The following is a 22,122-nucleotide window of genomic DNA, read 5'->3' on the forward strand; positions in this document are numbered from 1 at the left end:
GACATACGTAATCAGAACTGAGCAAAGCTCTTCTCTAATATGTAGGTGAAAAAATTAACTGACTCTGTTAATCTGGAAAATGATTAAATGTGTATTTGTTAAATTTTAATGGAAATATCCAAAAAACCAACTCAGACAAGTGGTGAACAGAGTAGCCGTGGAGTATTTATTCCTTCTCTATGTGTATATTGCAATTGAGTGCAGAATTTGGGATACATGGATTCCTTTTCTTCTTCCTTTGTGTTCTCTCCCCAGTATGGGAAGACTCTCTATGATAACTACCAGCGGGCCGTGGCAAAGGCTGGACTTGCCTCTCGATGGACAGACTTGGGGACAGTCAATGCAGCTGCACCAGCTCAGCCGTCTACAGGTACTAAGTGGAGGAGAAATTCCAACACATATTCAAAACTTGGTGCTCCTGTTCAAAGTGTATCCAATACATCTATAGAAACAGAACTTTGTAGACAGCATTCGGAATATGTTTCTCGCCTGATGATCAGGCTCAAACTCCCCGACTCAGCCCAGCCCTCACACACACACCCCTATAACATCTGTTTTCTTTTTCTTTTCTTTTTTTCTTTCTTTCTTTTTCTTTTCTTTTTTTTTTTTTTTTTTTTTGAGACTCTCTCACACTGTTGCCCAGGCTGGAGTGCAGTGGCGCGATCTCAGCTCACTGCAAGCTCCGCCTCCTGGGTTCATGCCATTCTCCTGCCTCAGCCTCTCGAGTAGCTGGGACTACAGGTGCCCACCACCACGCCTGGCTAATTTTTTGTATTTTTAGTAGAGACAGGGTTTCACCGTGTTAGCCAGGGTGGTCTTGATCTCCTGACCTTGTGATGCACCTGCCTCAGCCTCCCAAAGTGCTGGGATTACAGGCGTGAACCACTGCACCTGGCCTGTTTTCTTTCTCTTCTTTGCTTTTTTTTTTTTTTTTTTGGAGGTAAGGTCTTGCTCTGTCACCCAGGCTGGAGCCCTGTATCTATTTTAAGCGACTTTTAACAAAGCTTTGACCACTTCTTTCATGATATTCTGTGGATAAGGTGCTGATCTCCTGTTTACAGTGAGCTAGTAGGTAGATGTTTCTTATCAGAGTACAAATATTATATTAGTCCAAGGCTCCATTAATGCCCAGAAAACTGTCCACACCAAGAATGAGATTATGCCCTGGTGTTTTGATGTCTTGCACCCAATCCTGGACAGCACATTTTAAGGTAACATGAGTCAAAGTTCTGTGTCAAAAGGACAAATTAAAAGGCAGGAAAATAAAATAGCATACCAGGACTTTTGGGGGGAAAAACCATATCTATTTCCAGATTATTTCAAGGACCCCCATATTTTGCCCGAATTTCTGTCTATTGTTTCTCTGTCCAATGTACTTTTTGTTGAGGACAATGTTGAAGAGTTGTTCCTGTACTCAGTGTGGTATGAAACTGGACAAATACATTTTTAAAAAATCAAGAAGAATTTTTAAAAATACGTTTTCAAGGTTTATTCTTCAATTACTGAAAAGTTTTTAAAAGTAAAACATATTGTTACTCTCCAGGATCCCAGTTAGTCCAGACCCTCCTTGGTGGTCTTTATCAAATACCGTACTCACCTTCCTGATCCTTTTGCTGAATCTCATATAAAGTTTTGTCACAGAACCTCAGATTTTTCTTAAGGTTTTGTGTACCATGCCATGCCTGTGAATTGCTATCTTTGCTTTGTTTTTATTTTTGTTTTTTTGTAAGAACTAGCCAACAGTTTGCTTTAGAGATGCAAACTGCTTTGTATTTTCAGATCGACTTTCAAGAATGTTGAAAATGCTTTGCTCATTCTTCTTTTCTCACTTCTTCCCTCTCAGGACCTAAAACAGGCACCACCCAGCCCAATGGACAGATTCCCCAGGCTACACATTCTGTCAGTGCTGTTCTCCAAGAGGCCCAGAGACATGCTGAAACATCGAAGGTAAAACCAGCAAGCAGCTGACCCCTATAAGCCATGTTCTAAACCATTCACATTGTTCCAGTAACTGCTCTTTTAAAAAGAGAAAATAAGCTGAGTGCAGTAGCTCACACCTGTAATCCCAGAACTTTGGGAGGCTGAGGCAGGAGGATCACTTGAGCTTCAGTTTGAGACCAGGCTGGGCAATATAGTGAGAGCTTGTCTCTACTAGAAAAAAAAAATCAGGCAGGCATAGTGGCATGCACCTGTAGTCCCAGCTACTGGGGAGGCTGAGGTGTTTGACTTGCTTGAGCCCAGGAGGTCAAGGCAGCAGTGATCTATGATCGCGCCACTGCATTTCAGCCTGGGTGACAGAGTAAGAGCCAATCTTTAAAATAAATAAATAAATAAATAAATAAATAAATAAATAGAAAATGCAGTTCCAACAACTGAGAAGTTACTACAATTTAATTTAGTTGATTGCTTGATATTTGTAATCTTAAAGTTACATATGCTAGAATCAAAACTTAAAACCAGCTATCATCACACTGCTTAGGAAAAATGTAAGCATTTCCTTTAAACTCTGGAGTTAATTAGCTATGTTTACTTTGACCAAAGTGGTTTTCTTTGTTTAGTCAAGTGATTTTAGCCCTCTCTGACAGTAGCACATCCAAGTTTTAAACCCTTGGGATTTTACTTGCCTTTTTGAATAAAATAGGGCAACTAGTAGTCTGAAGCAGCTATATGAAGTGCCAACTGGCCCCCAAAATCAGATTAGAAGACTGCTAAGAGAGTTACACTATAAATAGGGCTGGGCACAGTGGTGAGCACCTGTAGTCCCAACTACCTGGGACGCTGAGGCAGGAGGATCACTTGAGCCCGGGAGTTCAAGGCTGCAGTGAGCTCTGGTTGCACCACTACACTCCAGCCTGGGTGACAGATAAAGATCCTGTCTTAAAAAAAAGAAAAGATAAAAAAGAGTTACACTAAAAATGTGTATTTTCTATTTTCCCCATTAATGTCCTTCCTACATACATCCCCAGGTGATGGAGGAGAAAATACATTGTAAAATAATAGCCAAATTGGCATAATTCTCCATAAAATTTTTTCAACTGAATAGATCAATGAAGATTCCTTTAAATCTATCTTAAAATCATAACTAATAATTATTATTTAGTTACTAATTTAGTTCAAAACTTCTCAGCTGACTGTATATATTCTGTTGAATATTTCTTTTGTGTGATTCAAAACAACCTTAAATAACTGTGACAATAGCATATCACCCAGCTAGGACATGCAGGGTGCTTCACTTTAGCAATTTTTCACTTCTTTCACCCCTTCATTTTGCCCATCAGTCAGTGGCGAAAACAATTGAATCTTGGTATTTATTGAACTTCTTATAATTTTGACAACCACTGCAGACCTTTAAAAGTTGTATTTCTTTAATGTTCTCATTATCTTCTCAAGCCTGACAATCTCCTCATGCAATGTGCTTTCAGCTACTATTATTTTCATCATTTCTATAATGCTAATTGAAGGAAAGAATTTAAAAATGCTGAAAGAAATAAAAGAATCTCAGAATAGAAATCACTTAACTATATGTGAACACCAATTCCCAAGCTGCCTGTTCAGAAATTTAAATAAAAAAAAATACATCACCAGTTAAAGAGCTTATCATGTGAAGTAAATAAACTAAGTAAAATAGAAACTAAACCAGAAGGCACTTTATTAGAAAAAAATTCCAAATTTAATCTTCAATGTTAAGAGGCCACTAAGCAGAGAATGAAATAAACTGGAACCCTGATAAACTGTAAATTGAAATGATAATTATCACTAAAACAGAGGGATTCAATCCAGCTGCCTGGGGACGTTTCATTATATAAATTATTATTATCTATTCCAATATTGGCAGAGGAAGGGCTATGCGTCTATTAGACTTAGGCCAAATTTGGCGTGCTGGTTTCTACCAATAGCACATGCTGGTGATTTTACTTTTCAGAACTCACATATTTATCTCATTTGATCTCATCACAACCTGAGACACGAGTCATAATAAGGACAACGGGGCTAATTTTATATCCAGTGAACCAGCCAAGTTTCATGCAGTTGAGAAATGGTAAACTGTCCAGACGTGGTGGCTCACGCCTGTAATCCCAACACTTTGGGAGACCGAGGCAGGCGGATCACCTGAGTCCAGGAGTTGGAGACCAGAGTGGCCAATATGGTGAAACCCTGTCTCTACAAAAAATTCAAAAATTAGCTGGCGGTGTTGGCATATGCTTGTAATTCCAGCTAATCGGGAGGCTGAGGCATGAGGATTGCTTGAGCTCCGGAGGTGGAGGTTGCAGTGAGGGGAGATCCTGCCACTGCACTCCAGCCTTGGTGACAGAACGAGACTCTGTCTCAAAAAAAATAAAAATAAAAATAAAAATAAAATAAAGAAAAGAAAAAGTAAACTTATTAGAGACCAGATGTCCTGTCCTGATTCCTGGCCCACCACACTGCCTTCCCTGATGCTGTGTGGCCAGCTGGAATCAAGCTTGTACTTGGCTCCTCCCTAGAAGCCCACAGTCCTGGCAAAACAGACCCGTGTTCTCAGCTCACCAACACAAGGAGACATTGTCCCCAAGATCAGGCAGAAAGGTCTTTGCCAGGCAACATATCCTTTGTGCCTACGTTTGCACAAAGCTTACCTGTAGCCAAGAGAGAACTATTTCCATTCACTTTTCCCCTTCCATCTCCTTCATCCTAATCAAAGTAGGACATTTAAGCCAGGAGACTGTGTGAAGGTTTTGGGAAGTCCTCAACCCCCAGGAGTTGCTGTGTGTTTCTACTGTGTGTTGTGTGGAATAGGAGCAAGATAATTTTACAGATGCTTACTCCTGACACGAGCTTCACAACCAGCTCAACTCAGACCAAGAAAAAATGTATCCCTTCCTATATGCTGAGGACTCTGGTGGCTTGGCTTGGGAACCAAGGAGTGAAGTCATTTGGCTTCCATTTTGAAGGAATGAATGAGCCGAGGGTGGTTTATAGACTGAGGCAACCCCACAAGAGATACACCACGAAAGCCCCTTTAGAGACAAACAGCAACTCCTGGATAAGGCAAGTTCCAAGGAAGTGATACTCGTATGATCTAAATACGATCTAAACACCTCATTGAACATAGCCATATCTTCCATTTATAGGAGACTTGGTAGATGAGTGCAACAGGGTAACTGAAACCAGGTTTGGCTGCTCACCACTAAAAAGCCAGACTCAAGAGATTAGGGATGATGGGAGGAAAAGGTGGTTTATTTGGAAAGCCAGTAACACCATGAAGATGGTGGACTAGTGTTCTAAAGTGCAATCTTAAATTTTTCAGGCTAACTGGAGGATTTTAATGGGTGTGGGATATGGGGAAGAGGAGAGAGTTGGGGAGAGAGTTGAGATCAAAAGATGACCAGAGACTGCAGACATCTGGGTGCCAACAAGGGTCCAAAGAGGTTGGGAACTTCTCTGTCCTTGGTCTGTCCTTGGTCTCTGTCCTTGTTCTTTAATCCCAGAGTTAGTTTTTAAAACTACATGATTGCTGGGTTTGCATATTTATCTCAGTGCTCTAAAATTATCCTATGTGCAGGAATGGGTAAAGGCCACTTTAAACAAAAATGAAGTAAGTTACATTCGTTTTTTTGCTGTTTCACTGTGACAACAGGAAATACTGTTAAAGTTCATTTGGGCCAGGTGGGGTGGCCGTAATTCCAGCTACTCAGGAGGCTGAGGCAGGAGGATCACTTGAGGCTAGGAGTTTGAGACTAACCTGGGCAACACAGCGAGACTCCATCTCTAAAAATATATATATAGAGAGAGACATAGTCTCCCTGTGTTGCCCAGGCTGGAGTGCAGTGGCATGATCTCTGCTCATTGCATCCTCCACCTTCCAAGTTAAAACAATTCTTATGCCTTAGCCACCCCAGTAGCAGGGACTATGGGCGTGTGCCACCATACCAGGCTAATTTTTGTATTTTTAAAGGAGAAAACGTTTCACCATATTGTTCAGGTTAGTCTTGAACTCCTGGACTTAAGTGATCCACCTGCCTGGGCTCCCAAAGTGCTGAGATTATAGGCATGAGCCACCACGCTCAGCCAAAATATTAAAAAATTAGAAAAATGATTATTTTTAATTTTAAAGACCATTTAGAATAATTGCCTTATTCCAGAACAAAGATGAGCTCATGAACGACCAGGAGTCTCAGTGACTGAGGGACAGAGGCTCCCCAGGGGGCGGACAGAGACTCACATATCTATGGCATGGTCCTGTCCACTAGGGCTGTTTTGTCCACTGGGGCTGTTTTGAGAATAAAGAATGCTACTCGGGAGGTTGAGGCAGGAGGATTGCTTGAGCTCGGGAGGTCGAGGCTGCAGTAAGTCCAGATCGCGCCACTGCACTCAGCCTGGGCGACAGAGTGAGACCTCGTCTCCATTAATTAATAACAATAAATTTAAAATTTCAAAAATTAAAAAAAAAAAGAATGCTACTGTCACTCGGTTACAGGATAAGAAGCCAGCCCTCCGGAACCACCACGACCCGGCAGTGCCCCGGGCCCCGCACGCCCCCAAGTCCAGCCTGCCTCCGCCCCCTCCGGTGCGGAGGTCCTCGGACACCAGCGGCAGTCCCGCCACGCCCCCCAAGGCTAAGGGCACAGGCGGCGGGGGCTTCCCCGCTCCACCCGACGACTTCCTGCCGCCGCCGCCACCGCCGCCGCCCCTCGATGACCCTGAGCTCCCGCCGCCGCCCCCGGACTTCATGGAGCCGCCCCCAGACTTCGTGCCCCCGCCCCCGCCGTCGTACGCAGGGACCGCGGGCTCAGAGCTGCCCCCCCCGCCGCCGCCGCCGCCCGCGCCCGCCCCCGCCCCCGACTCCGCCAGGCCGTCCCCCGCGGTGGCCAAGAGGCCTCCTGTGCCCCCCAAGAGGCAAGAGAACCCAGGGCACCCTGGCGGGGCAGGAGGCGGGGAGCAAGATTTCATGTCAGACCTCATGAAAGCTTTGCAAAAGAAGAGAGGCAACGTGTCCTAGGGACGGGCATGATGAGTGTGCCAGAGGGAGAAGCATCGCTGACCCCAAGCGCAGGTTTTGCTAGCAGATTGCCCTGACATCTTGTTCATTTCAGATAAAATGTGACGGGAAACTTCTCACTGTTGTGCTCAAGTACAGGCATAACCATTAACCCAATAGAGTCCAGAATATCTGCCCACATGTACATATCGCTCCTGTGTATTTTAACCTAAATGGAATGTATCTTCCCTTCCAAGTTGCCTAAAGTGCTGTTTTAGGTTCATTTATTTTATTATGTTCAGAAGCATCAAATGAATAAAAGTTAAACGTTTTTCCGGAAGACGGTATTTCTAGAAAGATTATTGGGTCAATCTATCTTGAGATCAACACTATAATTAAAAATAGCTTTCAGCATCCCATGCCTTCTTAAGTCTTGGTGACCTCAGATAGATTTTCATATCTATCTCTATAACCTTTAGAATTTGCAGGAAAATCGAGAGAGGAAAACGAGAAAACATGACAAGCAGAGCCTGTTTCCTTTCTCTGAGATTCCGTGGCTTGATTGATTGAACTCCTGGACACTTGCTGTTTTGGTTTTGCTTTTATAATGCTTGAATAACAGTAATTGAAAAAAAATAGTTATTTAGATAGTTTTTGAATTCTCTATTATTACAATGCTGTAAGTATCCTGTAAATAAAAATGTAGGGGCAGGAAAAGGCAATCATATATATATTCTTCAACCTGAAATGTTTTCCCTCAGAGATAAGTTTAATGCCCAGTTTATCCTAGGTTCTTGGTACCTATATCTCTTCTCTTTCAAATTGGCTTCTGATAGGCCTTTTACATTTTCTTAGTTTTATTTACATGGCTCTATTTTTGTTTTTGTATTATTGTGGGTTTTTTTTTTTTTAAAAAAAACAACAACTGTAAAACTCCTCAAAATCTTCTTAAAGTTAGTGGAAAATCATAATGCATTTTTTTAAATAAAGGAAGATAATTAATGCTATGTTTTAATATTTGGAGAAAAGTAAGCTCTAAATCATGCTGTCTCAACTCATGAGCTGCAGGTGGCCCAGGACCCCTTTGAATGCTTCCCAATACAAATTAAAGTATTATGGCTCTTGGCAGGTTGCGGTGGCTCACACCTATAATCCTTGCATTTTTGGGAGGCGGACTCAGATGGATGACCTGGAGTCAGGAGTTTGAGGTCAGCTTGGCCAACATGGCAAAACCTTGTCTGTACTAAAAATACAAAAATTAGCTAGGTGTGGTGGTGCACACATGTAATCCCAGCAACTCCAGAGGCTGAGATGGGAGAGTCCCTTGAATCCAGGAGGCAGACACTGCAGTGAGCTGAGATCATGCTACTGCACTCTGCCCTGGGAGATGGAGCGAGTCACTGCCTCAAAAACATTATGAGATTTTTCTCAATTTTTTTGTGTTGTTATTCATCTCCTATCATCGCTAGTGTTAGTGCATTTTATATGTAGCCCAAGACAATTCTTCCAGTGTGGCCCAGGGAAGCCACAAGATTGGACACCCCTGCAGTCTAAATGAACCTTTAAAATGAAAAAAAAAAAAAGTTTTAAAACCAAAATATTTAGTAATTAAAACTCGCAGGGTGCTCTTAATTTCTTCTGGAGCTTATGCTTGAAATAGGATAGAAGGTAAATTTGCTTTACATTCAATTTAATCTCATGAACAGTAACTCTCTCCTGTTCTCATTTTATTATGTTCCTTTGATATTAGATGCGGTAAAAATGCTGCTTTTCTGATACCTAACTAAATCATGGTCATTATGCAGATCTCTGGGACAATACAGGAAGGATGTCAGCAAAGAGAGGTGTGAAAATTGTCAGAATCAAAATGGAGTCACTTACATTAAGAAAATGCTGACAAATAGAGCCAACCAAGTCCATGAAAAGAGAGTTTTCATGAGGATAATATTCTGTGATTTTCACTCAAGTGTAACGCAATCTTTGGTGTCTGGCTGAAAGGTCTTTACAAGTATTACCTATACCTGAGTAGGATTATTTAGATCTTGAAAATGCAGCAAAATTTGTTTCTTTATGAAAAGTTTAGTGAGATATTTGTATGTGGTGCAGGGGTGGAAAAATTGGAGTGAAATTGGGAACTAGAGAAGGAGTACGTGGATAATAATATATGTTATGAGTAATAATATATAAGCAATAATATAGGATAGTAATCCTGTATCATAGCTTATAAAAACTCCGGAATTTCTTGTATAATGCTGCTAATGGGGCAAAGACCCATGTAATAGCCCAACTGCAACACAAACCGCAGCATTTGGTAGAGTTTACAGAAAACATGATTTAACCTCAGTTCATGATAGAATGTGAACTAAGATTTTACAGTAGGTCCTCAAGGAGGAGAATGAACATTTAAGCCTCATATTTTGTTTGATCATAGGAATCTTGGCTGGTATGACACTGAAATGACCCAATTCCATGATAATTGAGGTTTTGAAGTGTGTTTGAGACTTATGGCTTGATGTGGGATCCATTTTTACAGATGGTTTATGTGTGCTTGGGTACAATGTACATGTTCTTTAGAACAAGCTTGTTAAGCATGTTGCACAAATCTTCTGCCTGCAGCCTGTTATCTGGTCTGTCGCATCCATCAGTTACTAAGAAGAATGTTTTAAAATCTTCTGAGGGCAAATTTGTCAATATCTTTTCATTGTTCTGGCAAATTGTGCTTTATATATTCCGACACTGTTTATTATTAAGTGTAAACAAAAATTATGTATGTGACTTCCTGGTGAATTGAACTGTCCATCACCATGCAATGTTTTCTGCTTTTTGTCTTGTACTCATGCAGCTGTGTCATCTTTTTTCAGGTATTTGCCTGACACATCTATTCATGCACTTTCAAACTCTCTATGCCTTTATGTTCTACATTTGCCACTTGTAAATGACTTATAAGCAGATTTTGTTGTGTTTATATCTAGTTAGTAATTATTATCTTTTAACTGCAAATTTATTCTTTTTAAATTTTTTAATTTTCTTTTTTTTTTATTTTTATTTTTAGAGACAGGGTCTCATTCTGTCACCCAGGCTGGAGTGCAGTGGTGCGATCATGGCTCACTGCAGCCTCAACCTTCTGGGCTCAAGCCATCCTCTTTCCTCAGACTTCAAAGTAGCTAGGATTACAGGCTCATAACACCATGCCCAGTTAATTTTTTTTTTTTTTAGTAGATATGGGGGTCTCACTATGTTGCCTAGGCTGGTCTCTATAGAACTCCTGGCCTCAAGCAATTCTTTTTTCTTAACCTCCCAAAGCGCTGGAATTACAGGCATGAGCCAAAACGCCCAACCTATTATTTTTACTCTGAATGTAATTATATATTTTGTTTTTAACATCTTATTTTGTACTTACCATTACCCTGGATTCTTCTGGGGTTTTTTTTTTCCTTTCTTGCCTACTTCATGTGATTAGGATTTTCCTCTTATTCTCTTTTTGAAGCTTCTTGTTGAAAACTTACATACTGTGTGTATTCTTTTAATAGCTACCTATAACGATAATATCCATACTCAAAGTCTCAAGTTAAACAACTTTAAACTAGAAAATACATGGACTTTGGACCACTTTGATTTCAAACACACACACACACAGACACACACACACACACACACACACATATTATTGTCTAGTATTTGAGGTATAGTTGAGTATTTTTTTCCTAGAATATCTTTATTTCACCCTCATTCTTCAAAGATGGTTTCAGTGGATGTAAAATTTCAATTGATGGTAAAAACTCTTCATTTTTTGAGGGGATTGTCCCCACTGTCTTCTCCCTTTCACTGTTGCTGTTGAGAAGTCACCTGTCAAATTATTATTTCCATTAGGTCATCTCTTTGTTTCCCCTCTGCATGATTTTAAGAACTTTTCTTTGTCTTTGGTGCATATAGTGGTCTAACTCTGAATTTATTTTACTTAAGTTGCCTGGTAATTCATTGAGGTTTCTGAATCTACAAATATCTGCCTTTCACTATTCCGGAAAATTGTAATTTATTTTGTTTTCAAACATTGCTTCTCCTTTTTTGCTTCTTCTGAAACTCTAATGAAATGTGTTAAATCTTCTAACACTAGCTTCCTTATCTCTAAATTGTGTGTATTTTCTATTTCTTTATCTATTCTGGGTATATTCATCAGATCTTAATTCTCATTCACCAATTCTTTCTTCAGCATAATCTAATCTGTGTTAAAGCCATCCATTTTTGGTTTTTGTTTTTTGAAATAGACTTTATTTTTTAGACCAGTATTAGATTCACAGCAAAACTGAGCAAAAAATACAGGGAGTTCTCATTTGCCACTTGCCTCACACATGCACAGTCTCCTGCACTACCACAATTCTACAAAACTAGCACTGTAACAATTGATGAACCTACATGGACACATCATTAGCATCCAAAGTCCATAGTTTACTTAGAGTTTACTCTTGAGATTGCACAATCTGTGGGTTTTCAGAAATGTGCAATGACATGTATCCACCATTATAGAATCATATAGACCAGTTTCACTGTCCTAAAAATCCTGTGTTCTGTCTGTTAATCTCTCCCTCCCCTTTAAACCCTGGCAACCACTGATCTTTTTCATTGTCTCCATAATTATACCTTTTGCAAAATATCATATAGTTGGAATCATACAGTATGTAGCCATTTCAAATTGATTTATTTTCCTTAGTAATATGCATTTATGGTTCCTCCATGTTTTAGTCTATTTTCTATTACTATAACAGAATACCTGAGATTGGGTATTCATAAAGAAAAGAGAATTATTTTGGATCATGGTTCTGGAGGCTGGGAAGTCCAAAGAGCATGGTGCTAGTGTCTGTGGAAGGCCCACTGACTGCATCATAACATGGCAGATAAGCAGAATGGGAAGTGGGTGCATGCAAAAGAGGGACCAACCAGGAGAGGCAAACTTGATTATGACAGCCCACTCTTGTGGTAACTAATCCATTCCCATAAGAACTAACCCTGAAAGAGATTAATCCATTTTAATGATCTAATCACCTCTTAAACCACCTCCCAGCACAGCCACATTGGGAATCAAGACTAAACATGAATTTTGGAAAGGCCAATCTACATTCAAAGCATAGTATTCCATATCTTTATCTTTTCACAGCTTGATAGCTCATTTCTTTTTGCTTGTTTGTTTCTTTCCTTTTTTCTTTTTTTTTTTTGAGACAGAGTCTCGATCTGTTGCCCAGGCCTGGAATACAGTGGCACAATCTCACCTCACGACAACCTTCACCTCTTGGATTCAAGTGATTCTCTGGCCTCATCCTCTCCAGTAGATGGAATTACAGGTGCACCACCATGCAAAGCTAATTTATGTGTTTTTAGTAGAGATGGGGTTTCATGATGTTGCCCAGGCTGGTCTTGAACCCTAGGCACAAGCAATCCACCTGTTCCGGCCTCCCAAAGTGCTGAGATTATAGGCATGAGCCACTGTACCCAGCCCATTTCTTCTTATCACTGAATAATATTCCCCTGTCTGAGTGAACTACAGTTCATTTATTCATTCACCTATTGAAGAACATCTTGGTTGCCACCAAACGGCTGTTGTGGAAAAAGCAGCTAGAAATGTGTGTGCAGACATTTGTGTAAATATCAGTTTTCAACTCACTTAGGCAAACAGGAGTGCAATTGCAGGATCATATGGCAAAAGTTTGTTTGATTTTGCAAGAAACTGCTAAACTGTCTTCTTAAGTGGCTGCTCCATTTTGCTCTCCCTCCAACAATAAATGAGTGTTCTTATTGTTCCACATCCTTGTCAGCATTTGGTATTGCCAGTGTTTTGAATTTCAGCCATTCTAATAGGTATGTAGTGGTATCATTTTTAATTTGCAATTCCCTAATGACATATGATGTTGAGCATTTTTTTCATATGCTTATTAGCCACCTGTATCTTTTTTGGTGAGGTGTCATTCAGAGCTTTTGTCAATTTGTTAATTGGACTGTTCATTTTCTTACTGTTGAGTTTTAATGGTTTGTGTATTTTGGATAACAGTATTTTATCCGATATGTCTTTTGCAAATGTTTTTCCCCATCTGTGGCTTCTCCTTTCATTCTCTTGATTTTGCACTTCACAAGGGTTTTTAATTTGAATGAAGTCTAGCTTATCAATTATTTATTTCATGGATGATGTCATTGGTGGTGTTGTATCTAAAAAGTCACTGCCATACCCAAGGTCATCTAGATTTTCTTCTATATTAACTACTAGAAGTTTTATAGTTTACTTAGGTCTCTGATCCATTTTAAGTTAAATTTTTTGAATGACACAAGATCTGTGTCTAGGTTCTTTGTTTTTGTTTTTCCATATGGATATCCTCTTGTGCCAGCACTATCTGTTGAAAAGACTATTTTTTCATTATTACCTTTGCCCTTTTGTTAAACGTTTGTACAAGCCCATTTTGGGGCTTTCTATTCTATTCCACTGATTTATTTGTCTATTCTTTGCCAATACCACACTGTCTTGATTGCTGTAGATTTCCTGGTGTAGATTTCCTGTAAATCTTGAAATTGGGTAGTATTAGTCCCCTGATTTTCTTCTTTTCTAATATTGTGCTGGCTATTCTTGTTTCTTTTTTTTTTTTTTTTTTTTTTGCCTCTCCATATAAACCTTGGATTCGATTTGTCAATATCCACAAGATAAATTGTTGAGATTTCAATGGGGATTGCATGGAATCTATAGAGCAAGTTGGGGAGAACTGACATTTCACAAATGCTAGGCCTTCCTATCTATGAACGTGGAATATCTATTTATTTAGTTCTTCTTTGATTTCTTTAATCAAAATTTTGTAGTTTTCCTACTAGATCTTTTACATATTTTGTTAGATTTATACCTTATACCTAAGTATTCCATTTGCAGGGAGGGATGTGAACATAATGGTATATTTTTAACTTCAACTTCCAATTGCTCATCACTGGTGTTAAAAGAGCAATTGCAATTGACTTTTCTATATTAACCCTGTATGCTGCATCTTTGCTATAACTTCTTGTTAGTTCCAGGAGTTTTTTGGTCAGTTGTCCCGGTGGCCCTCTAAGGATTCCTCCTCTAAACCCAGGGTTAAGAGTTTGCATTATTTTCCTCTCCATACATATGAGTATCAAAGGCAAGATACCGGAGAGTGCAAGGCAAGAGCTCCCTGCAGTCTTCTCCACTCTACACCCTTTCATATTGTTAAAGTAAATGGGGGAAATTAACAGTTGTGGAGCAGGTTCTCAGATATTTGCTATGAACACCTACATATGGTGATTTGGACTTTCAGAGCTATTACATTCTGGTGGTCTTCGATTAAACTTTAATTTTAACCTATTGTTCAATCAATATCATTTTTTATTGGAAAAACTCATAGGAGAAAAAACAAATAATTACTTCAATAAATGTCAAAAAGGCTTTTGATGAAATTCAACACCACTCCTTGTTAAGAAAATTTAAAACTTCATTAAGAAGCTAGCATCTGAGGAAGATGTTTTCATACTGATAAAAGGTGTCTGAAACTTACAGCAAAGGGCATATTTAATAACAAAGCACAAACAGAAGTGTCACTTACATTCATACTACCCAGGATTTGTTTTAATCAGTAACAGTAAGACACACAAACACAGAAATGACTGTCATGAGGGAAGTAGTTTTAAGGAACTCACAGTTCCTTAAAAGCTGTAGGCACAGCACACCACAAGGGGGAGGACAGGGAAACATCAAGGTCAGTCAGGAGGCAGAGGGAACAGGGAAAACATGGGAAAGAATCTTTATTGCAGTTCCATGGGAAGGAACAAGCAAGTCAGGGCAATCAGGCTTAGCATTGGCTAGTTTGAATAATGTCATTGGCTTCTGGAAAGAAGAGGCTGCTATCTGGCCCTGAGGAAATTAGAGAGGCAGAACCGTGGCCAGAAATGTGAGAGTGATAAGGAAGAATAAAGACTGCAAAAGAGATAAACAGAGATAAAGAATAAAGAGTCAGGAAGAGACGAGAAAGAAGGGGGTATAAACTCTGGGTTGGTTGGATTATATAGGAAAGGCATACATGCAAGCAAGTTGTTTATTACATCCAGCAATTAGCTTATTCTAAGAGGGGCAGTCCCTCCAGGGTCAACAAGGCCCAGATTTCAAAGCATCAAATTCAGAAAATAAGAGACATGGCTAATACACCATTAAAGTCAGTATTATAATTAATATTATTCAACATTACCCTGGAGTCTCTAGCCAATGCACACAACAGCAAAACCAACAAGATAACAAATATCTGAATGGAAAAGACAGACTTTTAAATTCTCAGATGATGTATCTACTTAAAATTTAAAAACAAAGTCAAGCAATCCATTAAAAGCTATTAAGTATAGAAACTAAAAACTGTCCTGTGTACTATATATCAGTGAAGCTCATTTATAAAATGTAGTATAAAGGGTGATTCAGAAGAGCAACAAGAACTAAAATATTTTTAGAATCGATAGACAATTTCAAAGTCTATAAGGAAAACTGTAAATGTTTATTGCAGGTATGAAAGAAAACATCAGGAAAAAAGAGGTGCTGGTCATCACTGCTCCACCTAGTTCCAATAACCATGATTTAATTAAATAACGTGAGTTCCCCAACATGGTTCCAAATTCAGTTGCCATGGTATTTTAACTGTGAGTAATTACATAAAGTACAAACTTTGTGTGAGCTCTTCAGTCCACAGATGACAACATAAATAACAGATGCAATCATGATCAGTGACCCATCATCTCTTTCAAAGTATGAGGTTGCCAATCACTGCATATTTGTTACTGAGTTTATAAAGAGAACAAAGCACATCGTTGTCTTGCCTCTTTGTCTCCCAGTGAGACACTTACGTGACATTTTACAAAAATGAATAATCAAAAGAGGTAAGTGGTCAGCAAACATGAAACTGCAAAAAAAAAAAAAAAAAAGAAAAGAAAAAAAGAAAAAAGGGATAACACAAAGTGAAATTCAAATGGAACATAAATGTAGTTATAGAAGAAATAGTGGCCATTCACTGAGGCAGATGTTTGCTCGGTATTTCAATTATTTTTGACAAATAAATCAATTCTGAATCTGACTGAAGCTCTATATTTACAGAAATACAGAGGGCACAGACTCATGTTGTGTTAGGTTGTTTTTCTGTTGCTATAAGTAAATACCTGAGGCTGTGTCATTTATAAAGAAAAAAGGTTTAATTGGCTCACAGATCTGCAGGCTTTACAGGAAGCATGGAGCTGGCAACTGCTCACATTTTGGGGAGGCCTCAGGAGGTTTCCATTCATAGCAGAAGGCAAAGTGGAAGCAGGCTTCTCACATGGAGAGACTGGGACTAGAGAGCAAGCTGGGGAGGTGCCACACCCTTTTAAACAACAGATCTCCTGAGAACTCACTCACCATCAGTGGGATAGCACCAAGTTATGAGGGATCTGTCCCCATGACCCAAACACTTCCCACAAGGACCCACCTCCAACATTGGGGATTATATCTCAACATGAGTATATTAGTACATTTTCACACTGCTATAAAGAAACTACCTAAGACTGGGTAATTTATAAAGGAAGTTTTAATTGACTCACAGTTATGCATGGCTAGGGAGTCCTCAGGAAACTTACAATCATCACAGAGGGTGAAGGAGAAGCAAGGCACATCTTACATGGCAGCAGGAGATAGACAGGGAGTGAAGAGGAAATGCCAGACACTTATTAAACTACCATATATCATGAGAACTCTCTCACTATCACAAGAACAGCATGGGGGAACGGCCCCCATGATCCAATCACCTCCCCCCAAGTCCCTCCGTCAACACATGGGGGTCATAATTCAAGATGAGATCTGGGTGGGGACATAGAGCCAAACCATATCAGTGAGATTTGGAGGGAACATCCAAACTATATCACAGGTTCAATAAATAATACCACAGAATGTAATCAGAAAAATGCAGAATGTTGAAATACCACAGGATAAATAATCTGGTTTCTTCAATCAAAACTAAAGGAACTAATAGAGTGCAAGTGAAAAAAGATGTAGGGACACATGTAGGTGATATACTCAAAGATATCAAAGGAAGCTTAAGACGTCTTGTCGTCTAATTTTAATGTATACTCCTTATTCGGATCCCAATTAAAATAACTATAAGAGGCTGGGCACGGTGGCTCACACCTGTAATCTCAGCACTTTGGGAGGTCGAGGCAGGTGGATCATGAAGTCAGGAGTTCAAGACCAGCCTGGCCGAGATGGTGAAACCCCGTCTCTACTAAAAATACAAAAATTAGCCAGGCATGGTGGTGGGCGCCTGTGATCCCACCTACTTGGCAGGCTGAAGCAGAGAATTGCTTGAACCCAGAAGGCGGAAATTGCAGTAAACCGAAATTGCACCACTGCACTCCAGCCTGGACAACAGAGTAAGACTCCGTCTCAAAAATAAACAAACCAACAAAAAAACAAATAAATAAATAAAATAACTATAAGATAATGCTGATGATAATAATTTACAAGACAGTAAGAAAACGTTGAAAACTGACTGAATACTTCATTTGATACATTAAGAGTTATTGCTAATTTGCCTCAAGGTCATATGATGTCAAGGACTGTTTGTGTTTTAAGTCATTAACATTTAGAGATGCATGTGGAAATATTTGTAGAGAAAATGATACAATGTCTGAATTTCCAAAAAAATGAGGATATGTATATTATACCTCAATTAAGGCAATAATGAGGAATATGGAGAAAGTGTGTGGAGGTGTAGATGAAGCAAAATTGGCAATGTATTAATTGTTAGTAAGCTGATTAAATGGTAAATTAGGTTCATTAAACTATTAAAATTTTCTCTACCTTAGTAAATGTTTGAAAATTCTATAATAGAGAAAAAAAACTCTAGGAGCATAGTAAAACTAAATATAGCATAATAAAACTAAATACAGCACTGATATACCCCAAAATGCTGAGTTTACAGGAAATACTAGATCAATATTTAATAATCCATTTTTTTTTAGACAGAGTTTCAATCCTGTTGCCCAGGCTGGAGTGTAATGGGGTGATCACGGCTCACTGCAACCTCTGCCTCCCGGGTTCAAGCAATTCTCTTGTCTCAGCCTTGTGAGTAGCTGGGATTACAGGCGCCCGCCACCACACCCAGCTAATTTTTTTTTTTTTTTTTGTATTTTTAGTAGAGATGGGATTTCACCATGCTGGCCAGGCTGGTCTTGAACTCTTGACCTCAGGTGGTCCACCTGCCTTGTCCTCCCAAAGTGCTGGGATTACAGGCATGAGCCACCATGCCAGGCTCTAATGATACATTTTGATTACAATGTCATAAGATCTTGTAATCATTGAGAATAACCCATGTGCTTTAGCAAAAACACCTTATTATTCCATTAAACTTACTGATTAGAACAAAAATCATCATGAAGTTGTTTCAAAGAATATGTTCCAATTTAATTGGCTAAAAATATTTGCATATATAATCATTATTACCAAATGTGGGATTGGCATCAAAATGTGGATGATCAAAAATAATTTCTTAAACAGATTATTCTGTGTTGTGTATAATGATGGAAGAATTCTTTAATTTACTTTTAATTTATTTTTCCCAAATTAAGCAACTAAGTCTGAGATCTTTAGCCCAGGAAGGAGTAGGTGAGGCGTAGCCTGCTTTCTTGACTGTTGAATGCTTCTGGAAAGGATTCTGAAGAACTTGCTGGAGAAGATGCACCTGGTAAACAATGTGGGCAGATAAATATAGATTATAATTACTCAGGACCCTGATGAATTTCTACATTTCTAAATGGCAAGGTCAACTTTAAATATTTAAAACTTTTATACTTTGGGAAGCAGAGGCAGGCAGATCACTGGAGGTCAGGAGTTGGAGACCAGCCTGGCCAACACTGTGAAACCTTGTCTCTACTAAAAACACAAAAATTAGCCGGGCATGGCGGCGTCTGCCTGTACTCCCAGCTACCTGGGAGGTTGATGCAGGAGAATGGCTTGAAACTGAATGTAGAGGATGCAGCAAGCCGAGATCACCACACTACACTCCAGCCTGGGTGACAGAGCTAGATTGTCTCAAATCGAACAAACAACAATAAGAGTTCATACGTTTTGTTTTATGAAAAATCTCAACTCTAGTTGTTACTTAGAATTGCTATTATTGCACAGAAGTTCCTTAAGTACTATTTTTGTACTAAACTAAGAGAAGGAATATGTACACTGTCATGGAGAGTACAAATATATTCCCATCATTTTAAGATCCCTTTATAGCATTAAGAGAATTCTAATTTTCTAAAATATTTAGCAAAAAAAAAGAATGTCAATGATTTGTAATCTTTCCAAATGAAGGGCATGAATTCCAACTCATGCTGCTTCCTCACTGGGAATTTGGCTCTATGATAATAAACTAAGGCATCAACGACACAATTCTTTCAACAATAAATCAAAGATTGAAATGTTTATTTTCCGTGGTTTTGCTATTTCTTGGGGCTTATGAAGGAAATGCTTAGTTAGAATAGAGAGGGTGGATGATAATACCATGAAATTAAAGGTGAGAGGTGAAGTAGGACATTTTATTGTATCACTAGTATTTTAAATATAAAGATTGCATCGTCATGAATATGGGGCTTTTGGAGCCCATCTTAGCACTTCTCCCCAGGTACCTTCAATGCCTATCATTTTATTGAAGTTGCTTGTATACCTATCAGTCTCACCTAGTAGTTAAACGGCTCCCCTAGTTGATTCTTACATTTCTCTACTGCATCTTGCCTTGAGTCGATTCTAAAGACATGTTTGATGAAAGAAGGTAAATACCAGTCACATGTGAACAGGGCTGCATCTAGAAAGCTGCTCTATCAACGAAATCATTAGAAAAATGTGGTGTACTCAGTGTAGGAATTTTAGGAAATTTCCCTATTACACGTGCTAGTTTGAATATGTGTGTTATTTTCAAAAACATATAAATTGAATGTATAATTATTGAATACGTGTATATATATATCATATATTTATATATGTTAACATCACACAGTAGACTTAACTCATGGCAAAGATTTTTTCTGAAGCACCTGCAGAAATCAGTCTTCTTTCCAGTTTCAAAAACCCCAACATGGGCGAAAGAGGATCCTTTGGATGCCAGATAGTGCATGAAGCACATTGGGTTACAGCAATTTTAATATAGTTCATATTCATAATTCACAGTGAGGAAACCTGAAAGTTGCTCGAAGCTATCAATGAATGAAAGGTGGGGCAGGGCAGCTGTGGGGGAGGGGCCTTGTGAGCCAGAGCCTGGACTCCCACATCACAAACGGAAGGGCTGCGCATGGAGGGAACTCAAGGCCTGATTGGTTCCTCCTAAGGAGGACGCAATCTGGCTGGCAGGGCAACCGGCCTTCAGTTAGTGCCTTCAGTGGGTGCCTTCAGTTGGTGGTATTTGGTTGCCCTTCCTGGGGAGAGGTGGCAGGTGCTTAACTCTGCAGGCGTCTGGGCAAGCGAAGGCCCAATCTGTCGGAGAAGAACAGAGGTGTCCCATGGGGACCACTCTGGCCTGTCGCATGTGCACCAAAGCCAGCCCCAGGCAGGGCCCCCACAGGGCTTCTGCGGAGCCGTCCTGCTGCTCTGACATCTACGAGTGTGCGGCCAGCAAAGGCGCAGGACCCAGCACAGAGGAGCAGAGGCACCCGGAACACGCTGTCCCTCAATGCCAGCCCCAAGCAGGGCCAGCTGAGGGTGCGGTGTTTGGAGCGGTTCTGAGATCCACGAGGTGGCGGTGGGAGTAGCGCCAGACTCCACTGATTTGGAGCCTGCCCAGTCTGATTCAGGATCCTTGACTAGCAGCACATTGGCGACCCAAAGACGCCAAAAGGTAGGGAGGCGACAGATACCTCTTGGCCTTAGGATCTCCTCTGGCCTTGCTCACCCAAGGTTCCCCCCAGAGGCATCCACAGCCTAGGGCTCCTCCCTCCTGCCCCTAGTTCGCTTTCCTAGGCCCAAGCCCCAAGCAGGAGGACTTGCTCTGACTCGACTCCCCACCCCTTCTTCTTTCCCTGTTACATCCAGCCGGTTACTTTTCATTGCCCTGCCCAAATGCCCACTTCTGGGCCCTCTTCTTCTTTTCTTAGGCTGGTCAAAACTAAGTTTTCAAAATACGAAAGGGATGCTACAGATTTCATTACGGTAGAGGAAATGTCTGACAGCTCTTGTATTTAAACTTAAGTAGCCACATTGGGACTCCCAATTTCATATCTTGAGTTCTAGGGCAGAGCTCTCTCTCCTGAAGTAATGGCTGAGGGTTAGAGGTACTCTTCTTGATTCTAATAATAAAAAATGATTTCTTGTAGAGACAGTGTCTCACTGTGTTGTGCAGGCTGGTCTCAAACCCCTGGTCTCAAGTGATTCACCCACGTTGGCCTCCCACTTTGTTGGGATGACAGGCAAGAACCACCACACCTGGCCTTTGGAGGTGCTCCTCCTTTGTGTGTTTTGGCTGGTCTTCCTGCACAGCTGTCAGTAAGATGCTCCTGCAACACAGTTCCAAAGCTTTCTGCACAAATTCAGTGAATATTATGATTTTTTACATGGAATAGCCCCTATATTTATTGCAGAGAAGCTGATAATTCACACTTAGTAACATACGGCCTAGCAAATTTCATTTCTTGATCAACACACCTGTTGAAAGGTGATGCTTGTGGTCTAAATATGCAGATTCCTCATCATCCCCAAGAAAAAGGGAACCACTGCAAGGCAACCTGGGAAGGAGTTTAGGATTGTTCTGAGGCAGTGCAAGCCACTGAAATTCACACAGGAGGGGGTAGAAAAGAGAATCCACATGTTCTGATCCCTGTGTTCTGAGTATAACTTGTTCCTCCTTAAATTTCACCATTTTTGGTGTCAGAGAAAACTGGATTTGAATCCCAGTTCCATCACTCTTTATGATGTGATGGTGAATGTGTTTTTAACTTGTCTGAGCCTCAGTTTGCTCATCTATAGAAGATGTGATTGTTATAAGGCTTCCATAAGGTAAGTGTGTAAAAACCATGGCAAAATCCTTGTAATTTAAAAGACAGGGTTGTTGTGAGGCTTCTACAAGATAAGTGTGTAAAAGACTGGACACAATGTCTACCATTTTGTAAATGTTCAACATGTGTACAAGGAGGGTTAT

At 40.0% G+C, this 22,122-nt stretch overlaps 1 protein-coding gene and 1 long non-coding RNA gene across 3 annotated transcripts in view; one reads left to right on the forward strand and one right to left on the reverse strand.

Moving 5' to 3' along the window:
- APBB1IP (amyloid beta precursor protein binding family B member 1 interacting protein) overlaps positions 1-7,298 on the forward strand; it is a 129,995-nt gene extending 122,697 nt beyond the window's left edge. Inside the window, exons 12-14 of one of the 2 annotated variants that reach the window (XM_024254067.3) lie at positions 256-370; positions 1,844-1,947; positions 6,458-7,298. In XM_024254067.3, coding sequence (XP_024109835.2) covers positions 256-370; positions 1,844-1,947; positions 6,458-6,979 — 741 coding nt within the window. In that variant the 3' untranslated portion in view covers positions 6,980-7,298. Of the gene's footprint in view, positions 1-255; positions 371-1,843; positions 1,948-6,433 lie in introns of both variants that reach the window. The other variant, XM_063727257.1, reaches the window with a different exon arrangement.
- An 11,220-nt stretch (positions 7,299-18,518) lies between these two features.
- LOC112135254 (uncharacterized) lies at positions 18,519-20,213 on the reverse strand. The gene is made up of 3 exons (XR_008510751.1): positions 20,030-20,213; positions 19,676-19,742; positions 18,519-18,687 (listed from the first exon to the last, which is right to left on the reverse strand). It is a non-coding gene; the product is annotated as an uncharacterized LOC112135254 (long non-coding RNA).
- Positions 20,214-22,122: the final 1,909 nt, after the last annotated feature.

The sequence above is a fragment of the Pongo abelii genome, chromosome 8 (assembly GCF_028885655.2).
Source record: "Pongo abelii isolate AG06213 chromosome 8, NHGRI_mPonAbe1-v2.0_pri, whole genome shotgun sequence".
NCBI classification, from domain to species: domain Eukaryota; kingdom Metazoa; phylum Chordata; class Mammalia; order Primates; family Hominidae; genus Pongo; species Pongo abelii.